This window comes from Lampetra planeri, chromosome 49, assembly GCF_965212315.1.
Source record: "Lampetra planeri chromosome 49, kcLamPlan1.2.h2, whole genome shotgun sequence".
In the NCBI taxonomy this organism is placed as follows: Eukaryota; Metazoa; Chordata; class Hyperoartia; order Petromyzontiformes; family Petromyzontidae; genus Lampetra; species Lampetra planeri.
This window is the reverse complement of record NC_136155.1, coordinates 7,733,398-7,749,004: the sequence shown is the minus strand read 5'-3', so window position 1 is coordinate 7,749,004 and position 15,607 is coordinate 7,733,398. Positions and strand designations below refer to the sequence as shown.

The window sequence follows — 15,607 nt, the reverse complement described above, 5'->3', positions numbered from 1 at the left end:
TTGTCTTTGAGTTGTGCGCCTTTTGGCGTCATCTGGTCCAACCCATGTGAGACTAGGCTCTAAGGAAAGCTGTCTCGGGTGTGGACCAATCAACTTCAAGGACAGTGCATACATTATCAGAATTATGTTTTTTGTTTGCATTATGACTGCAGGTATTATGGTCTATGCAAACATGACTCCTCGTAAAAAAGGTGTCAGTTTTGTTGCCAGATAAAAGAGTAAAAAAACAATTATCATATTTTTTACTGGCAAATGAGGTACCAATGGTGTAAATTCAGACCTTATTGGTCACCTCGGTACCCTTATAAATCTCAACGTTCATCCTAGTCCCATCAGAAGGGAGAAACACAAATAGACAAAACATTTTTTTCCCGAATTGAAACGGCTGTACGCCGTATGGACCTGAAAACCCAAGATCTCTGAATGCGGCTAAACCGTATGGGTTGAGCCAAAGTGTCACCTATCTAGAAATCATCGTTTGTCTGACGATCTCATTTATAGAAAGGATTAGTTTGTTAAAAGTCGGCACACAAACACCAATCAAAATCCAGGAGAAAGTATTTTTGTCAAATGCATTTATTAAACAGGAAACATCCTAAAATGTATTTTTAACCAATTAATGAAGTATCAGATCAGAAATGTGTTTCTGTCAAAGAGCTGACACTATCCAGGGCATTTGTTTTTTCATGCCTATCAAAATCTGTGGACAAACTACCTCAACCAACACTTAACATTATACTGCCATTGCTTAATAATGGAAAAGTTCAGCAAAAATAATATTAAAATAACATTGGAATTAGATTCCAGAGGAATATTCATGCCCAAAAATTAACGTGCAAGTCCACAGATTTCTTAGGCATTTGAAAGGTCTTTGAAAAATCCCAAATTAAAGACTAAAATAAGTACCGTATCTTGAAAAGCCACATTGGGATTTAAATTTGTAATTCCATGTATCCACAATCCAGTGGCCGTCGGTTTCAATATATCGAGGGTCACGGATTTAATCGACCACTGCATAATAATATTAACAGCATCGAAATCATCGCAAATTCAAATTTGAGCACTGTAATGCAAATACATGAAAGGCCCCATATACCGGTTAGGGTTCAACATTTTTTTTAAAAACACGTGGATTGTTCTCTCGACCAAGTCATAGCTTATTGCACGTCGATTCTTTCCGAAGATTACAAACAACATTAATATCCCTCCATCATAAGGTTCAAGAAAGCTAAAATACTTTAATCCTGCCTGCTACTACAACAACGCCCGTGATCATTTTCTCTATATTAATCTTTGAGATCGAGACGTATAAAGTTGTCTAGATTTTTTTTTTTTAGGATGCGAGCCGGTTTGTACTCCCAGCCAGTCCAGTATAAGACAAGAGAAACAAAATCGAAGATTACCAATCACAACATAGGGGTAGGTTAACAGGAAAGTTTGAAAAGCGATCGGTCAGAAAGCCCTCATTTAATGCAAAGCATCCCCATGGCAGTACAAGCATGTAGAAAAATATGCCTGCAAGCGACGCATTCATCTAGCAGACACGGTCTGCACAATGGGCCCTTCAGCAGCGCTGCCAACTCCTTAAAACGGAAAGTTAACAAAAAAAATCGAACCTCCGTCATGAGATGTAGCCAAACAGGCCCTTTAAAGTCATCAGAACATCTCACGAGATGATTCACAAAGGACTACACACAGTAAACGGATACAGGATTGCTAATACACACTTGGAATCGCTTCTGAGTCTGCAAAATGTTGTATGTGGGTAATAAAGTAGCTAGATCTGTCGTTCGTCCCTTAGACAAAAATTTGACACAAGGGAAACCCAAAAAGTCGTCGCTACATCTTCGTGACAAAATCGCTAAGTTGGCAACCACTGCTCTTCAGCGGGTTCGATGCGCATTCGTGACCTCGGGTCTCAGTCACAGGCTTGCCAATATTCTGTCTCTTTTTGGTGTCACTTCATACATTTGTTTTTTGGTGTAAATAATTGTATTTTTTTTGTATTAAGCGTGTGGTAAAGTGATCGGGCTGTGCAGCAAGATCCATTGGTTGTACCGAAATTCTATTTCCCCACATGCTCCCCACCTTTCATCGCCAACCCACACTGACCAGTGTGAAGGAAAGTCAAATAATTCTTACAAACAGCACATCATGGGGGAAGAGGCCCGAATCCAGCAGTGGCTTGACAAATTGGCCGTACAAAATGCATATCCTCAAATATGAAACGTGTCGATAATACAGTTTTACACACAATACGTGTTAAACTACCAGTGCTTTATGAAACGGACTAAGTACAATTTAGTAAGACAATGGTAGTTACTTATTCAATCATGAAGTGCTATAAATGATCAAACGACGCAATTATTTGGGTTGCGCTGCGTTTTCAGGTTGTATCCAGAGTGGTTTCAGAATTATGTCCGACGTTTTGCTTGGGGTGTTGGGGAGCTTCTTTAGAACAAAACTTCGGACATCGTGCTGAAAAAGTGGTGCCGATTCTAAAATACACGAGATGTATACAGAAATGCAAACAAATCTATGCAGTAGGCATTACCAGGATAATTTCGTTTCACTTCTGTAAAACCGTTCCGTACACAACATGAACATTCGTGGAGATCACAAGAAATGTAGCCTTCAGAGCCTTAGGCCCAGCTACAATGACTTGGAATTCTGAACACCAACTGAAGAAACCGAAATAAAACTTCTTCGCCTAAATGTTATGAGCATTCCTCTGTGGGTCTTTCGGTAAAGTCGCGTAGATAGAAAAATAATAGATCACGACGTTTCGATCGCAACACAGGCAATCGAAGACCCAAAGAGTATGAATTCCTGCAGTCACGAAAACTTTAAATCAAGAGTTATGAACATTACTTAAGTCATCGGAATTCAGAAAACAAGGAGCCATTATCTTCATATTCTTCGCCCATGTCATTTGTTAAAAAAAAGCAAACTGTCTGGGCCATCAGCGTTGGCAAACGGTTTGCATTGGGAAAATCAGCATCATGACATTTATTCACACAGGAGAGTGTAACCGAGCCACATTTCTTTTGAACGAGGGTCCTGATAAATGTTGACGCGGTCTGACGTTGTTGCTTATGCGATTTCCACAGAGCAACTTACGGGCAATTTTTTCAAATTTGGCAACGCCGCTGTAGTGCCCGTGCGAGGTGCAGTGCAACACGTGAGGGATATTACCACTTCCTGGAATTTCCCCACTCTTTTTACATGAATTGTACACGAGAGATGTTTGGACAGTGGCTCCAAATTGAAGTTAAGGCACCGCCACATGATGACATTTAGGAGAGAAACAATACAATATGAATTTAAAACTTAGCAAGCCTAATAACAGGACATAGAACGGATGCAACTAAATCACCATTTCCACTCTCAATGCTCATATACAAATATATTAAATACTCTAAATTATATCATGGGTAGCCATTAAAGTGGTTTCGTCACCAGCACCTCTGCTCTACACTACACGGACCGGGGAAAAGGCTCAGTTTGTAAAAGTAATATAAAAAGAGCGCTACATTTACAGCTATTAATGTGATGTTATAATTGGGCTTTCAGTGCCAATAGATGGAATGGCACTAAGATTATTAAAATATGGTTTCTATATTTCTTTACCACATAACCCACTGTTCTGAACGGCAGTGTTGTATCCTAGAACAGCGGATTAAAACCTCAATTCAGAATGATCCTGTATAAATCACAACAGTGTTTATTGTTCGCCATCACGTGCAGAAAACGATTTTCACCACAGACGTCACTTATGCTTAGACGGCCTCAGCACAGCTCAATGGAGAACCAATGCTTCCCTCAAATGTTTTTTTTAACGCAAGGCTGGCTTTAAGATAGGCAACACAGCTGTCAGATGGCAGTGAGAAAGTTGCTAGCTTCTGCTGGGGTGATTTTGAACGTGTCTAAAGAGTTAGTTTATTGGGCGTATTCGGTGATAATGTACGCAAATCGATTCTTCGTTAAGAATCAATATTGCTGCCGCACCCATTAAAATAGATGTTTATTTTTGCATACGATTGTTTAAATGTGGCTCGTGTGAGCATGACCCCACCATGCGAGGTGAGCAGTGACCCTCTGAGCAATTGCATCGAATGGGAAAAAATATTCCTCAAATAAACACATCCATCCCTTATAAATTATTCAACTGCAACCAAACATAACACAATTAAATCAAACAAAAAAAGTCGAAACGGGGAAATAAATATAGAAACCAAAATAAAAACTTTAAACCCAACTTATAATGCATTTGTCGTGACATGTGAAGCGCACACAATGGAATGTGTGCCGCTGCGTTGCGTTTGGTGAAATTCTTCACGAGCCGCCGTGGTCTCGAAGAATAGACGGTTGTTCCTCCTTTCAGCTGCAACAACCAAGAGACTGCTCACAAGGCATCGCATTTGTCAAATATAAGCCACGGAGAACAGTCGTGAGGACAAATACCCAACACATACACCTAAAAGAGGAATGTGTAAAATGCCATGTTGCCTTTGGGGCCATTCGACCAGCTGTTTACATCATTATAAACGCCCCCACAATAGCGCAATATATGCATTTCTGTTTAAATTAATCACTTATTCGATTATTTTGTCAGACAAACTTCTCAAAATACACCACAAAAGTTTCACTGCAATTTAACCTCCCACGTCTCGTGATGGTGAATGCTTGCTACCTCTCAGCCAGGCGATTGCAAACCAATCGAATCCACAGCGCCTCTTTTCTAACGTGAACAAAATAAAATCACCAGACACCTCACCTTTATTCCCAAGACCAATTTCCTCTTTATTTTTTCTTAAGAGCAAATGAAGCACTTAAACCGTGACCACCACCCAGTGCTGTTACAGCACAGGGTGGGGTATGGCTTACAGCATTCACAGTCAACATTCAGACTCTAACCTGCTAAATAAATTCCATCAATATCCATCAACCTTTTGGCGTGCGGTGCGTGTATGTGCGGGCTGTTTATATATTTATTAAAATTCTTTACAGACACTGAGAAGGAGAAATTCGCCATCATTTCGCAGTGCCCGGCGTGAAGGTGGCAATGCTCAGACTACTTCATGGCGGGGTACTTGCGCGCTCCCAACCGACCCCCTCTCTGGCCACCGGCTGGCATCCCCGTGGGCTGAGGAGACAAAAGCAACGCGTCGATGGCATTTAAAGGTGAAAAACAGTAGGGTCACGTAGTCATAACTAGGAAAGAAGGACCGGGGTTCGATTCCCCGACTAGAGCGCCTTTGCTGTAGAGGTTGTACGCTCTCCCCCTGGTACTGCATGCCTATCTTTTAACAGGTAGGAACAACAGGTTCCACACTGCCCACCAGGGATTATTTGTCTGTCTGTCGTGCATATTTGTCTGTCGTGCACGAATGCGCTGTCCAACCAAGTTCCTACCTGCCCACTCCGAAGGAACGTGTTTTAGGTTCTCCAGTATCCTCACATTGCTAAAAAGAGTTCCATAAAAGTTACCCAAAACTACAAAAAACATAAAATGCAGGTTGGGCTAGGGGGAGACAGGAGTCCATCCACAGGCAATCACAGCTTTGGATGGATGAATAACTGAACCCTATGGCGATACCCCGGGATCCCATAAGCCCCCGGCTCTCGCATAAACTGCGTTGCGACGATACGGCAATCTATTCCTCTCGACGAGCTCTACACGATGCGCTAATCAAAGTTTTGTTGATGACTACGTCAATTTTGGCAACGCCAGGTGCTTGGTGAAGAACAAGAGGATTGATTTCTGGTGGGTCGTGGCGTTTATGTGCGCAGTGGGACGGAGTCGCCAAAAAGAAAAAAATTATTTACGATTTGGACTTCTGCTTATTCGGGAACCCCGGGGTCCCGCCATGAGGTTCAATGAAACAAGAGCATTGTGATGATCGATGTCAAAGAAATGTGACGGTTGCAAAACAGAAGGAACAAACTGCTGCTGATCTTGCACAACAGAGGAGCGTTGCGCAACGTGTGGGGACCTTTGCCCCATCTGGCTTCAGCAAAATGCCGACGTGTTTACTGCATACGCAGCATGAACCACGATCATCTCTGCTTCTATTAAAATGTAAGCAGTGTAAAGTGCATGACAGAATACTAGCGTTTTACGTTTCACGGGTACATCAAACCCATATTTTGCAACTTCATTGCCTTACATTGCCTTTACAAAATCACTTCCCCCAATTCATTGCCACGACGCACATTTCTCCCCCGTTCTCCTGTGGAGTTTGGAGATTCACTTGCATTGAGACGCTATATGCATCCAAACTATACGTGGTGCAGACAAAAGTGAGGGACCTTAGAAATGCAGAGTAAATTATAACAGATGCTCACAATGTCCATCGTTGCTTGGACACATGTCTCACTCACAAATTAACACACAGGATGCTCGAACAGTACTTTGACATATCCACATTGACCTTACCTTACCGCGCTCGTATTTGTGCCTTCGGTTCTTCAATGTCTCCGGGATGATTGGCCATAAACGATTGATCTCAAATGCCCCCACAGAACAAAAACCAAGGGGCGCGAGGTTGCGGTTAACCCGAGTGGCCATTCAATGGGACTTCAATGGGCAAATTTTCAGTTCATTTCTTCTCTGTACATACCAGACAACAGTATATTCATGACCTTTGCTGCACCCTGTCCTGCATTGAGCCTCACCTGTGTGAACTGCGTGGGGTTGAAGAAGGGCACAAACCCTGCAGCAGGGCCCTGTGGCTCGGGTGCATTCGCCTGCGGATTTGCACGAGACAAGAGGTCGCGACGTTACACAACGCTCATTAAAAATAAAAATGCTTAAGAATCTTTTAGTCAAGTTTAGCAAGAAGCATTCTCACTCGTGTAGAATTGAGAAGCGTCCTGGGGAAAAATGCTGATAAACAAGTTTTATTTTAAAATAATACCCGCTTCTGGTTTCAGTTACAATCCACTCTTGTTAGATTGTATTGTATCCTACGGCCACAACATCCACACAATGAACTTTACAATTCCCTCGATTCATCCACTTAATGCATCTGCTCTTAACAAAACTCTTCTTTCTGGACAAATTAACATTTGTGGGTTATCAAGTTTCTTTCCAGGACACCCTTCAATTGCACATATCTATTTTTTATGAAGGTTACTACTGAGCATAGGGCCAAAAGGCCTAATAGCAAAGCAAATGACAACAAACAGCACGACTGAAGGTGTGATAGATACGAGTTAAAACATTTGTTGAATTGAGCAACGTTATTATAAGAACTTTGGGAAAAAGCAGTCGATGGCAGGGAATTTCAAAGTCAGCCACGCAGCAAAGGCTCGATTAACTACACTTATTGCGAAGCGTCGTTGCATAGACAAGCACTTTTTTGTGAAATTAACTGAAACAGACGGCATTAGCCACAGCGTGGGCAGCGCGAGTCAGAGTAAAGCACTGGTGGAGAGAGGGTGCAGTAGAAAAAAGGTGAATGACTTCACAATATTGGAAGTTCACCTTCAAGTATTCCAGCCAAACAATGAAGCTCATGGTAGAACCCTACACAGAGTGACTTAAAATCTGCTTTGGACGCCGAGGTCTGGAACTGTTGCAGCCTCACGACACTTTAAACTACACTATACATTACACTATACACTACGCACTTTACTGTTACAGTCTGACGTCACTATACACTAAACCAGTGACATGGCCAGATTTAGTTTTTAGAAGGTAAATCATCGAAAACACAAATTAAGCATGGGCATGTGTGTACAACTACTTTGTTTCATCAAACCTATGGATGTATTAACATTATAATTGTTTTTACGATTGAAAACAAGGCTGCAGTAAAGGTTAAGAACCACTGTACTATAATATACACTACACACTACTATACACTACACTACACACTACTATACACTACTATGCACGACACACTACTATATACTACTATACAATACTACACACTACACTATACTATACAATACTACACACTACTATACAATACGATACACTACTATACAATACGATACACTACAATACAATACGATACACTACAATACAATACGATACACTACACACTACTATACACTACACTATATACTACGATATACTACACTATACACTAACACTACACTATACACTACTAACACTACACTATACTATATACTAATATACACTACACACTACTATACACTACACTATACACTACTAACACTACACTATACTATATACTACTATACACTACACACTACATTATACACTACTAACACTACACACTACTATACACTATACTATATACTGCTATACACTACACACTACTATACACTACACACTACTATACACTACACTATACACTACTAACAATACACATACTATATACTACTATACACTACACACTACACTATACACTACTAACACTACACTATACACTATACTATATACTGCTATACACTACACACTACTAAAGACTATACATTACTATACACTACACTATACTCTTACGGCCTCACGTCGGTTCCCTGCTATCGCTCCCTCGGTGTAGAACTCTCTAATCCCTTTGCACATCCACATCATCAAATGCACTCGGACTTTTAAGAAACATCTAAAGGCCTCTATCTGTGTTGGTAAGGCTTTCGAGCAGCCATCAGCTTGGCTCCGCACCACTGAGTTGATGACTTGTGTGCAAAATAATCATTATTATCACGACTTGAAGGGTGACACAGCTGGAAGACTAATAATATGGGTGTGGCCAACAATGAATGGAAGAGCAACTCAAAAGGGAAATAGAGTAGCTCGTGTGGTAGGTACATACATAGGCTGTATGTCCCCAAATCTGTCTGACATGAGTTTGAAGCTTGCATGACGAAAATGTATTTTCAAGTAACAGTAACGTAAGCTGTCAAAAGGACCATCAATATGGATAGTGGTGTTGGGACTGACGTCACAGTGACGAGGAGTGGTATAATGGCAAGCCTAACGATTACCTCATCATCTTTTTTCATTAACAAAGTTCTGAACTCCTATTGGGCAGCCCAAACATGCAGCCTTGGCACGTATCAAGAAGGGATTTGAGCCGTCTTCTTTTAAATGACTAAACATCCGTTGGCTTTTAGAAATAACATCACAGGCATAACCCAGTCTTGCTTTTCAATACTAATAATAATGTGCCCTTAAACAATTCTCTGTTGAGGCATCACTGCTATGTCCTGTGTGTAAAGTGACATATAAGGCACGGGGGACCCTCTGTTAAAACTATAAACTAAACAATTTTTTTTATTTTAGCAGGTAAGGCCCACCGAGCTCTATAGCTCCTCAGAAGCGACCTGGCCACATGAAAGCTCAACGCGTGTTGTTTCTAAATGTAGAGAAAAATCGACGCGACCAGGGGGAGTACTGCAAACTCCAAATGTACAGGGCGTCAGAGTCGGGATCAAACCCACAACCTATTGTATACCAGGCGAGGTAGTTAACGCTTCGCTACCGTGTTGTCACCAGACCTGTAGGTGGGGGCCTGGTGCGTCGGTGTGGGTGCCGACGGGCAGCGCAGGGCCGTCCGCAGCCCCTGCAGGTGGCATCTCCTGGGGCTGCTGCTGCTGCTGTTGTTGTTGATGCTGCTGCTGATGATGATGTTGCTGCTCTTGCTGATGCTGCTGCTGCTGTTGTTGCTGCTGCTGCTGCTGATGATGTTGCTGCTCTTGCTGATGCTCTTGCTGATGCTGCTGCTCGACGGGCACTGCACACGCGCAAACATTCGGATCCCATTGGACTTCAGGAAGACGAGTGGGCCTTGTGGCCAGTACAGATATGTAGGGTAACGCAGCCTTGTAGCTTCCACAGATTTGTAGCCAACAGAGCACTTTCACTCACACAAGCCCAGTAGCTGACACGAGTCTATCAAGTAACAGTTTAGTTACAAACACACGCGAGTAACGAACGCACTCAAACACTCGAGTAAGTAATAGAGCCCAGCAGCTAATATACTTTGGTGGTTAACACAGTCCAGTTGCTAAAGCAGTCTAGCAGATAAAACACTAGTATTTGGCACAATTTAGTAGTGAACACATTAACACTCTAGTAACAGTCCAGTAAATAAGAGCCCAGTAAATATTTATGTATGTTGAACTTCTTTCGCACCATACATAGCTAACCTTGCTAATCGGAGGTGCGGGGAAGCTTAATGATTAACACTCCAGTAGCTAAATGATTTGAGTAGATAACAAAGCGTAGTAGTTAACACCATCTAGCAGCTAACATGGTCCAGTAGCTAACACAGACCTATGGTTAACAGCCCACTACATAAAGCTTTATCTGCTTAAGCAGCTCTGCAGCTGGGCTGCTGTGGAGCTTCATTGGCAGTTCAAGGGCAGTGAAGCAAAAGCCATTGTTGTACTTTACTATGCTCCCCACTTTCACCAACCTGCACTAAGCAGCATCGTAAGAAAAAGTAAAATAACTCAATAGGCTCACATGACAAACGGAGGCCCTTGTCCAGCAGTGGATTGACAAAATTGCTGTCCGTACGTACCTCGTGTGTTGTTAAGTATGGGACGAATCTCCCCTCTGTCCTGCGGCCTAGCTGACACTGTGCTGTGACTATTCCGGGAGGGGCAGGCAGGCGCACTGCCACCTACCTGGGCCGGACGGCACAAAGAAGTTGCTGCTGAGATTGGCCATGGGGGCGAGCGGAGCAAACATCTCCGGAGGTGGCGCGGTCGTCTGCGGCGGCGCAGCGGCACCACCGGGGTTCATCACGTCCACGTAGCGGCCCCGGCCGCGTGCGCCAACTGCTCGCGTGGGCCAGAGGGGGACACGTCACGCGCTCGTCACGCGCTCGTCACGCGACCGTCACGCGACCGTCACGCGACCGTCACGCGACCGTCACGCGACCGTCACGCGACCGTCACGCGCTCGTCACGCGACCGTCACGCGCTCGTCACGCGACCGTCACGTGCTCGTCACGCGCTCGTCACGCAAAGGGACGAGTCGATATGAAAGGGTTTTAGCACTTACGCTAAACCCGGTTTTCATAGTTGGCCACCGACACGCTCCGGCTGTACACAAATGTCGGGGTGAATTGTCGGGGGTGAGATGTAACACTCGGGGTGAGACGTCACATGCGGGGCGAGACGTCACGTGAGGGCGAGCTGCTAGCTCAAATAAATGAACAATAAACTGCCAAGCGTAAAATAGAATTGCTGTTTACAGATTAATGAGTATATAACAAGGAGGGAAGATCAAAGATCCCACGTTTGGCTTTAGAAAGTTCGAGGGCAAGTGATGAAAGTGAATTTATGAAAGTGCCAAGTTCACATTATGGCCCTTCAAGAATTCCAGGGCAAATGATGTGAGCAAATTTTTCATGAAGGCCATAAAGGAACTCATGAAGACTGAATGATAATCACCACATGCCCGACTATGTCTTTGCCTTGCGAGCGTTGAGAATGATTAACGCCTCGCAAATGACATGCAAAATAAACGATTGTATGGCGGCAAAGCTAAGAGTTGCGAAGGCGCGCGACATCACAACGCTCGCTCACCGGCTCTGCGAGAGAACATATTGACCCCCCCCTGGGGGGCAGATGGTGCTGAGAGCCCCCCAGGGCCCTGTTGACCCTGCAAGGGCCCCATGGAGCCAGGGGCGGCGCCGGCGCCGGGGAGTTGGGCCCCTTGCAGAGCTGAAATTGGCGGCGGAGGTGGCGGCTTGCTCTGCAAAAAAAACCCCACCACAGTCCATCCTCACATTAATACGTGTTTCAATTTGGAATAATTTATTTTATTACAATGAGTGATCCCAATTCCCCTGCGAGCGAGTGCCGTGCTTACGGGTTTGTAAACCCGTAGGCTCGGCACTCGACTGCTCGTGAAGGCTGCTCCCTGTGCTCTCGTACCTCATCCTCGGGCTCCTCCAGGTTGACCCATTTTTTCCTCTTGTCATCCCACACGATCTGAGACGACACGCGCACACACACACACACACACAGGTGCGTGAAGACGGTTTTACTCCCCTCGACTTAAACACAACCCTTTTCCACCGACGCATCCGAGTCACGCCAGGGTCATGTGCCGAACCAGGTCGGCGCGGGTTAGGGAAGCTCAAAGTTATTTTTCCACAACAGAAGCAGAGCCGTGCCGCAGACGTCACACGACGAGTCGGGATGCGTTGTACTGACGCCAGATGCACTGGACCCATCATTAGCACCATCCTTCGGTCCTAATCGGCCCTAAGCTAGGTTCGGATGTCTCGTAAGGCCAGCGTATGATGGATTTGTCACAGCTCTGCACGGCAAATAACGAGTAGAAAACCACCTGTACCCTGAGAGCCCTGCACTGGCTTCGCTCAGACGTGCCAGTATAAAATGGATTTTACACTTCCCCCCAGAGTGACTTTTGCCTTCAAACCTCTGACTGGAAGGGGGGAACAAGATGTGTCCCTTAATTGGTAGGGAGACGCAACACTGATGACCACGATTATCCATTTTATTTCGCCTGTGACCAAATCAACCGATTAGCATGGTTGACTACGTACAGTTGTGCGAAACAAGCTCAACATAAAATACGTACGTATCGCTCTAGGATGTATTTTTCTGGTTGTACCGCGTGTTGTTCGGCACAATATCCGACATTTCACTCCATATTCTGGCAGCTTCTTTCGGAAACAGATTCCGCATTGTCTCACTCTTACACATTAGGCAAGACGTGCGATCTTGCATATGGTGTCTGGCAGCGAGACTCACAGATTTGTTTTTGTCCTCCGGCAGATGGGCTTCATTCTTCTTTGGGAGAAGCCAACTGAACCAGCCGCCTTTAGACCCCTGCGTGTGCACGACACGCCAGCCACACAGCACACACACACCAGGGACATGCGGGCAGGGGAGGCAGGGGAGGCAGGGGAGGCAGAATAATCAAATACAAAATTTTCCACTGATCTGTGTTATAAATGTCATTTCTGTACGATTCCAATTATTTTTATAGTCAAAAATCGCCAAATTTGTGGAGCTCCGCTGTAAATACAGGAAGAGACGAGAGGTGAGGCAGCAACGAGCTCAGCCTCCCCTCTGATTGCGCAACTCCTCAGTAACTGGATGGAGTGCGGGCAATAAGCACATGCCTGTTACTATCTCAGTATGTCACCAATGTAATATTTGTACGCTGGTCTCGTCATGAAACTGCAATGAAAAAGCACCAGGGGAGGCAGCTATCACATCTGCCTCACTGACGGGGACGTGTCTAACACACCCCCTCAGTAAGGATACGCCCCCCTTGGCGAGGACACGCCCCCTTGGCGAGGACACGCCCCCCTCAGTGAGGACACGCCCCCCTCAGTGTGTGAATCTGGCTCTGATACGAGCCAGTGCCTGCCCAGCCATTGACCTCACCGCACGTCACTGACACACACAGGCCAATGGTTACAACGCTTCACAAAAGTCCATAATCTCTGGTTTTTTTTCGGTAAAGTCACGTAGCTAAAAAATTCTAGTAAATGAAAACAAACAAATTTTCATTCATTTAATTTTTTTACCTAAGTGACTTTACCGAAAAAAATATACGAATCTTTGCAGTCACGAAAACTTCAAATCTAGAATTCACTAAAGTCATCCAGCAGGTGGCTGCGAAAAGAACCATGTCCTCAAAATAAGTTTGGCAGATATACCGTGTCCCTGCGTATTACGGAGATTTTTTGGGGATCACTAAAAGTATTCAAGAAGTCTTCCACAAGGCGACATTTGTAATAATTATTATAAAAGCATTGCAAGTAATGTCAAGACTGTAAAGAGAAGTGAATGCTATGAATTGTACGGCATTGAAATGCTATAGAGCAATTTAATGGACAGCATTTCCAGAACACTGAGGACACACCATATACACTGTTTGATATGCGAGAATGAGCGGCTCAGCATGGTGCACGGCGACTCAACACTGGGCTGTTTCGTCCTCAGTGTACAGCATGCCATTGTAATGCTGTGCGAGTCTATCCACATTGCATGGGCAGTAGCGTAGCTAACGAATGTGCAGACGATGCGCATCTGCACCACCTGAGACCAAAGATCTACGTCCAAAATCTCTTCAGGTGATCTCGGGCATACAGAGTAGGGGGCAGTGCTATACAACCCACCCTGCTGCAGAAGGTAATGTCCGTCGCGTGACAAAGCCATATTTAAAATTCTCAAGAGTTAGAATTTAGCCAAACTTAAATACAGAACAAAACATTTCATGTGATGTTATTTAAAAAAATCTATCATCGAAGTCCACAACACTCCCTACATTTGAGAATGCAGATTATTCACAGGCGGCCATCTGGATTTGTATCGAGGTTCTTGGCATTGCCAGCTCAGCGCTCTGACATTCGAGCCGCCCAGCCATCTCCTCGCGACCGCTGCACGACGCTCAATGCTGAGAGCGAGACCTCGGGCGAGGTTCATGAGGGTTGTGAGGGGTGTGGTCAAAATAAAAGACAAAGATTTCCCGTTCAGCCTGAACAGACTGTTGGGGCCAGTGCTGTTAATGAGAAGCACCTATGAAGGCTGGCACGGCACACGAGCGGGTGGTTGGCGAGCACCACGCCCGACCGTCTGTCTTCCCCAGTGGTGACGTTTACACACCGCACAAGGTACTCATTTGATGCCGAGTCGACCTAGGGGAGGCCCAGGACAGGTTCAGATAATCATCACTGTTATTGGTGTTGGCCATGAGCGGGAATAGAACTTGGGTCGCTGGATTTGTCGCGCAGGGCGCTAACCTCGGCACCACCCCCCCCCCCCACGTCCGGGCAGGGTGCGACACCCACCTTAGTTTTGTCTGCGGGTTTCTCCTTGTCCTTCTTCTCCGTCTTGTTGGAAAGCAGCTTCGCGTCGGGCGCCATCGGATTGCTGTCCACCCCGATGGAGTGGACGGATGACTCCGACAGCGTGCGCGAGCGCCGGCCCGTGGCCTGAAAACACCGGCGCAGAGGCAACGAGCGTGTGAGCACACGGAGAGGTGCGTTCACATGTGCATGGAGATACATGGAGTGACAGAAGCAATGTATATGTATATATGTATGGAGGAAGAGAAGCACAGAGACTTGGGAATGTAATGAGGACGAGCAGAGATATTGAAAGAGAGAATTGGGGATATATTGAGATGAGCAAAGAAATGCGGAAAGAGAGAAATGGAGATATATGGAGTGAGAAAAGCAATGGGAGATGTAGAGATGTATTGAGAAGAAGCCGACAAAATGAGAGAGGAAGAGTGAAATTGAATCTTTGAAGAGAGAGATATACAGCATCAGAGATGCAGTGAGAGCGAATGAGAAAGAGAAGCAGAGTAAGCCAATCAGCCAGCATGTCAAACGTTACATTCTACGAACGTACATTTTTTTGGCCTTTTAAGCAACACTCTTTTAAGGTTTTAGCGCAACTACCATTTATAATATGAAGGAGTTTTTGATTGCAATAGAGGAGTTTGATATAAATGCCGTTTATGCAGTTAAATTATTTCTGATTACCATTGTAAACAAAAAGGTATGCTTTAAAAGATCACCAACAAACATTCAATTATTCACCATAAACCCACCACAAATATTCACCCCGCAATCATCAGGTCCAACACCAACAATCACCGGACACACCAGAACAGAAGGGCACTGACCAACAA

At 44.7% G+C, this 15,607-nt stretch overlaps 1 protein-coding gene across 8 annotated transcripts in view; it reads right to left on the bottom strand.

Moving 5' to 3' along the window:
• Positions 1-560: 560 nt before the first annotated feature.
• The window catches only part of LOC144733932 (protein transport protein Sec16A-like), a 45,885-nt gene continuing 30,838 nt past the window's right edge, over positions 561-15,607 (bottom strand). For 6 of the 8 annotated variants that reach the window (XM_078615953.1, XM_078615957.1, XM_078615959.1 and 3 more), the window contains 8 exons: positions 14,760-14,903; positions 12,709-12,786; positions 11,863-11,919; positions 11,512-11,680; positions 10,606-10,758; positions 9,472-9,707; positions 6,679-6,750; positions 561-5,146 (listed from right to left, as the gene is read on the bottom strand). In XM_078615953.1, coding sequence (XP_078472079.1) covers positions 5,075-5,146; positions 6,679-6,750; positions 9,472-9,707; positions 10,606-10,758; positions 11,512-11,680; positions 11,863-11,919; positions 12,709-12,786; positions 14,760-14,903 — 981 coding nt within the window. In that variant the 3' untranslated portion in view covers positions 561-5,074. Of the gene's footprint in view, positions 5,147-6,678; positions 6,751-9,471; positions 9,708-10,605; positions 10,759-11,511; positions 11,681-11,862; positions 11,920-12,708; positions 12,787-14,759; positions 14,904-15,607 lie in introns of those variants that run through there. The other 2 variants (XM_078615958.1, XR_013588459.1) reach the window with 2 other exon arrangements.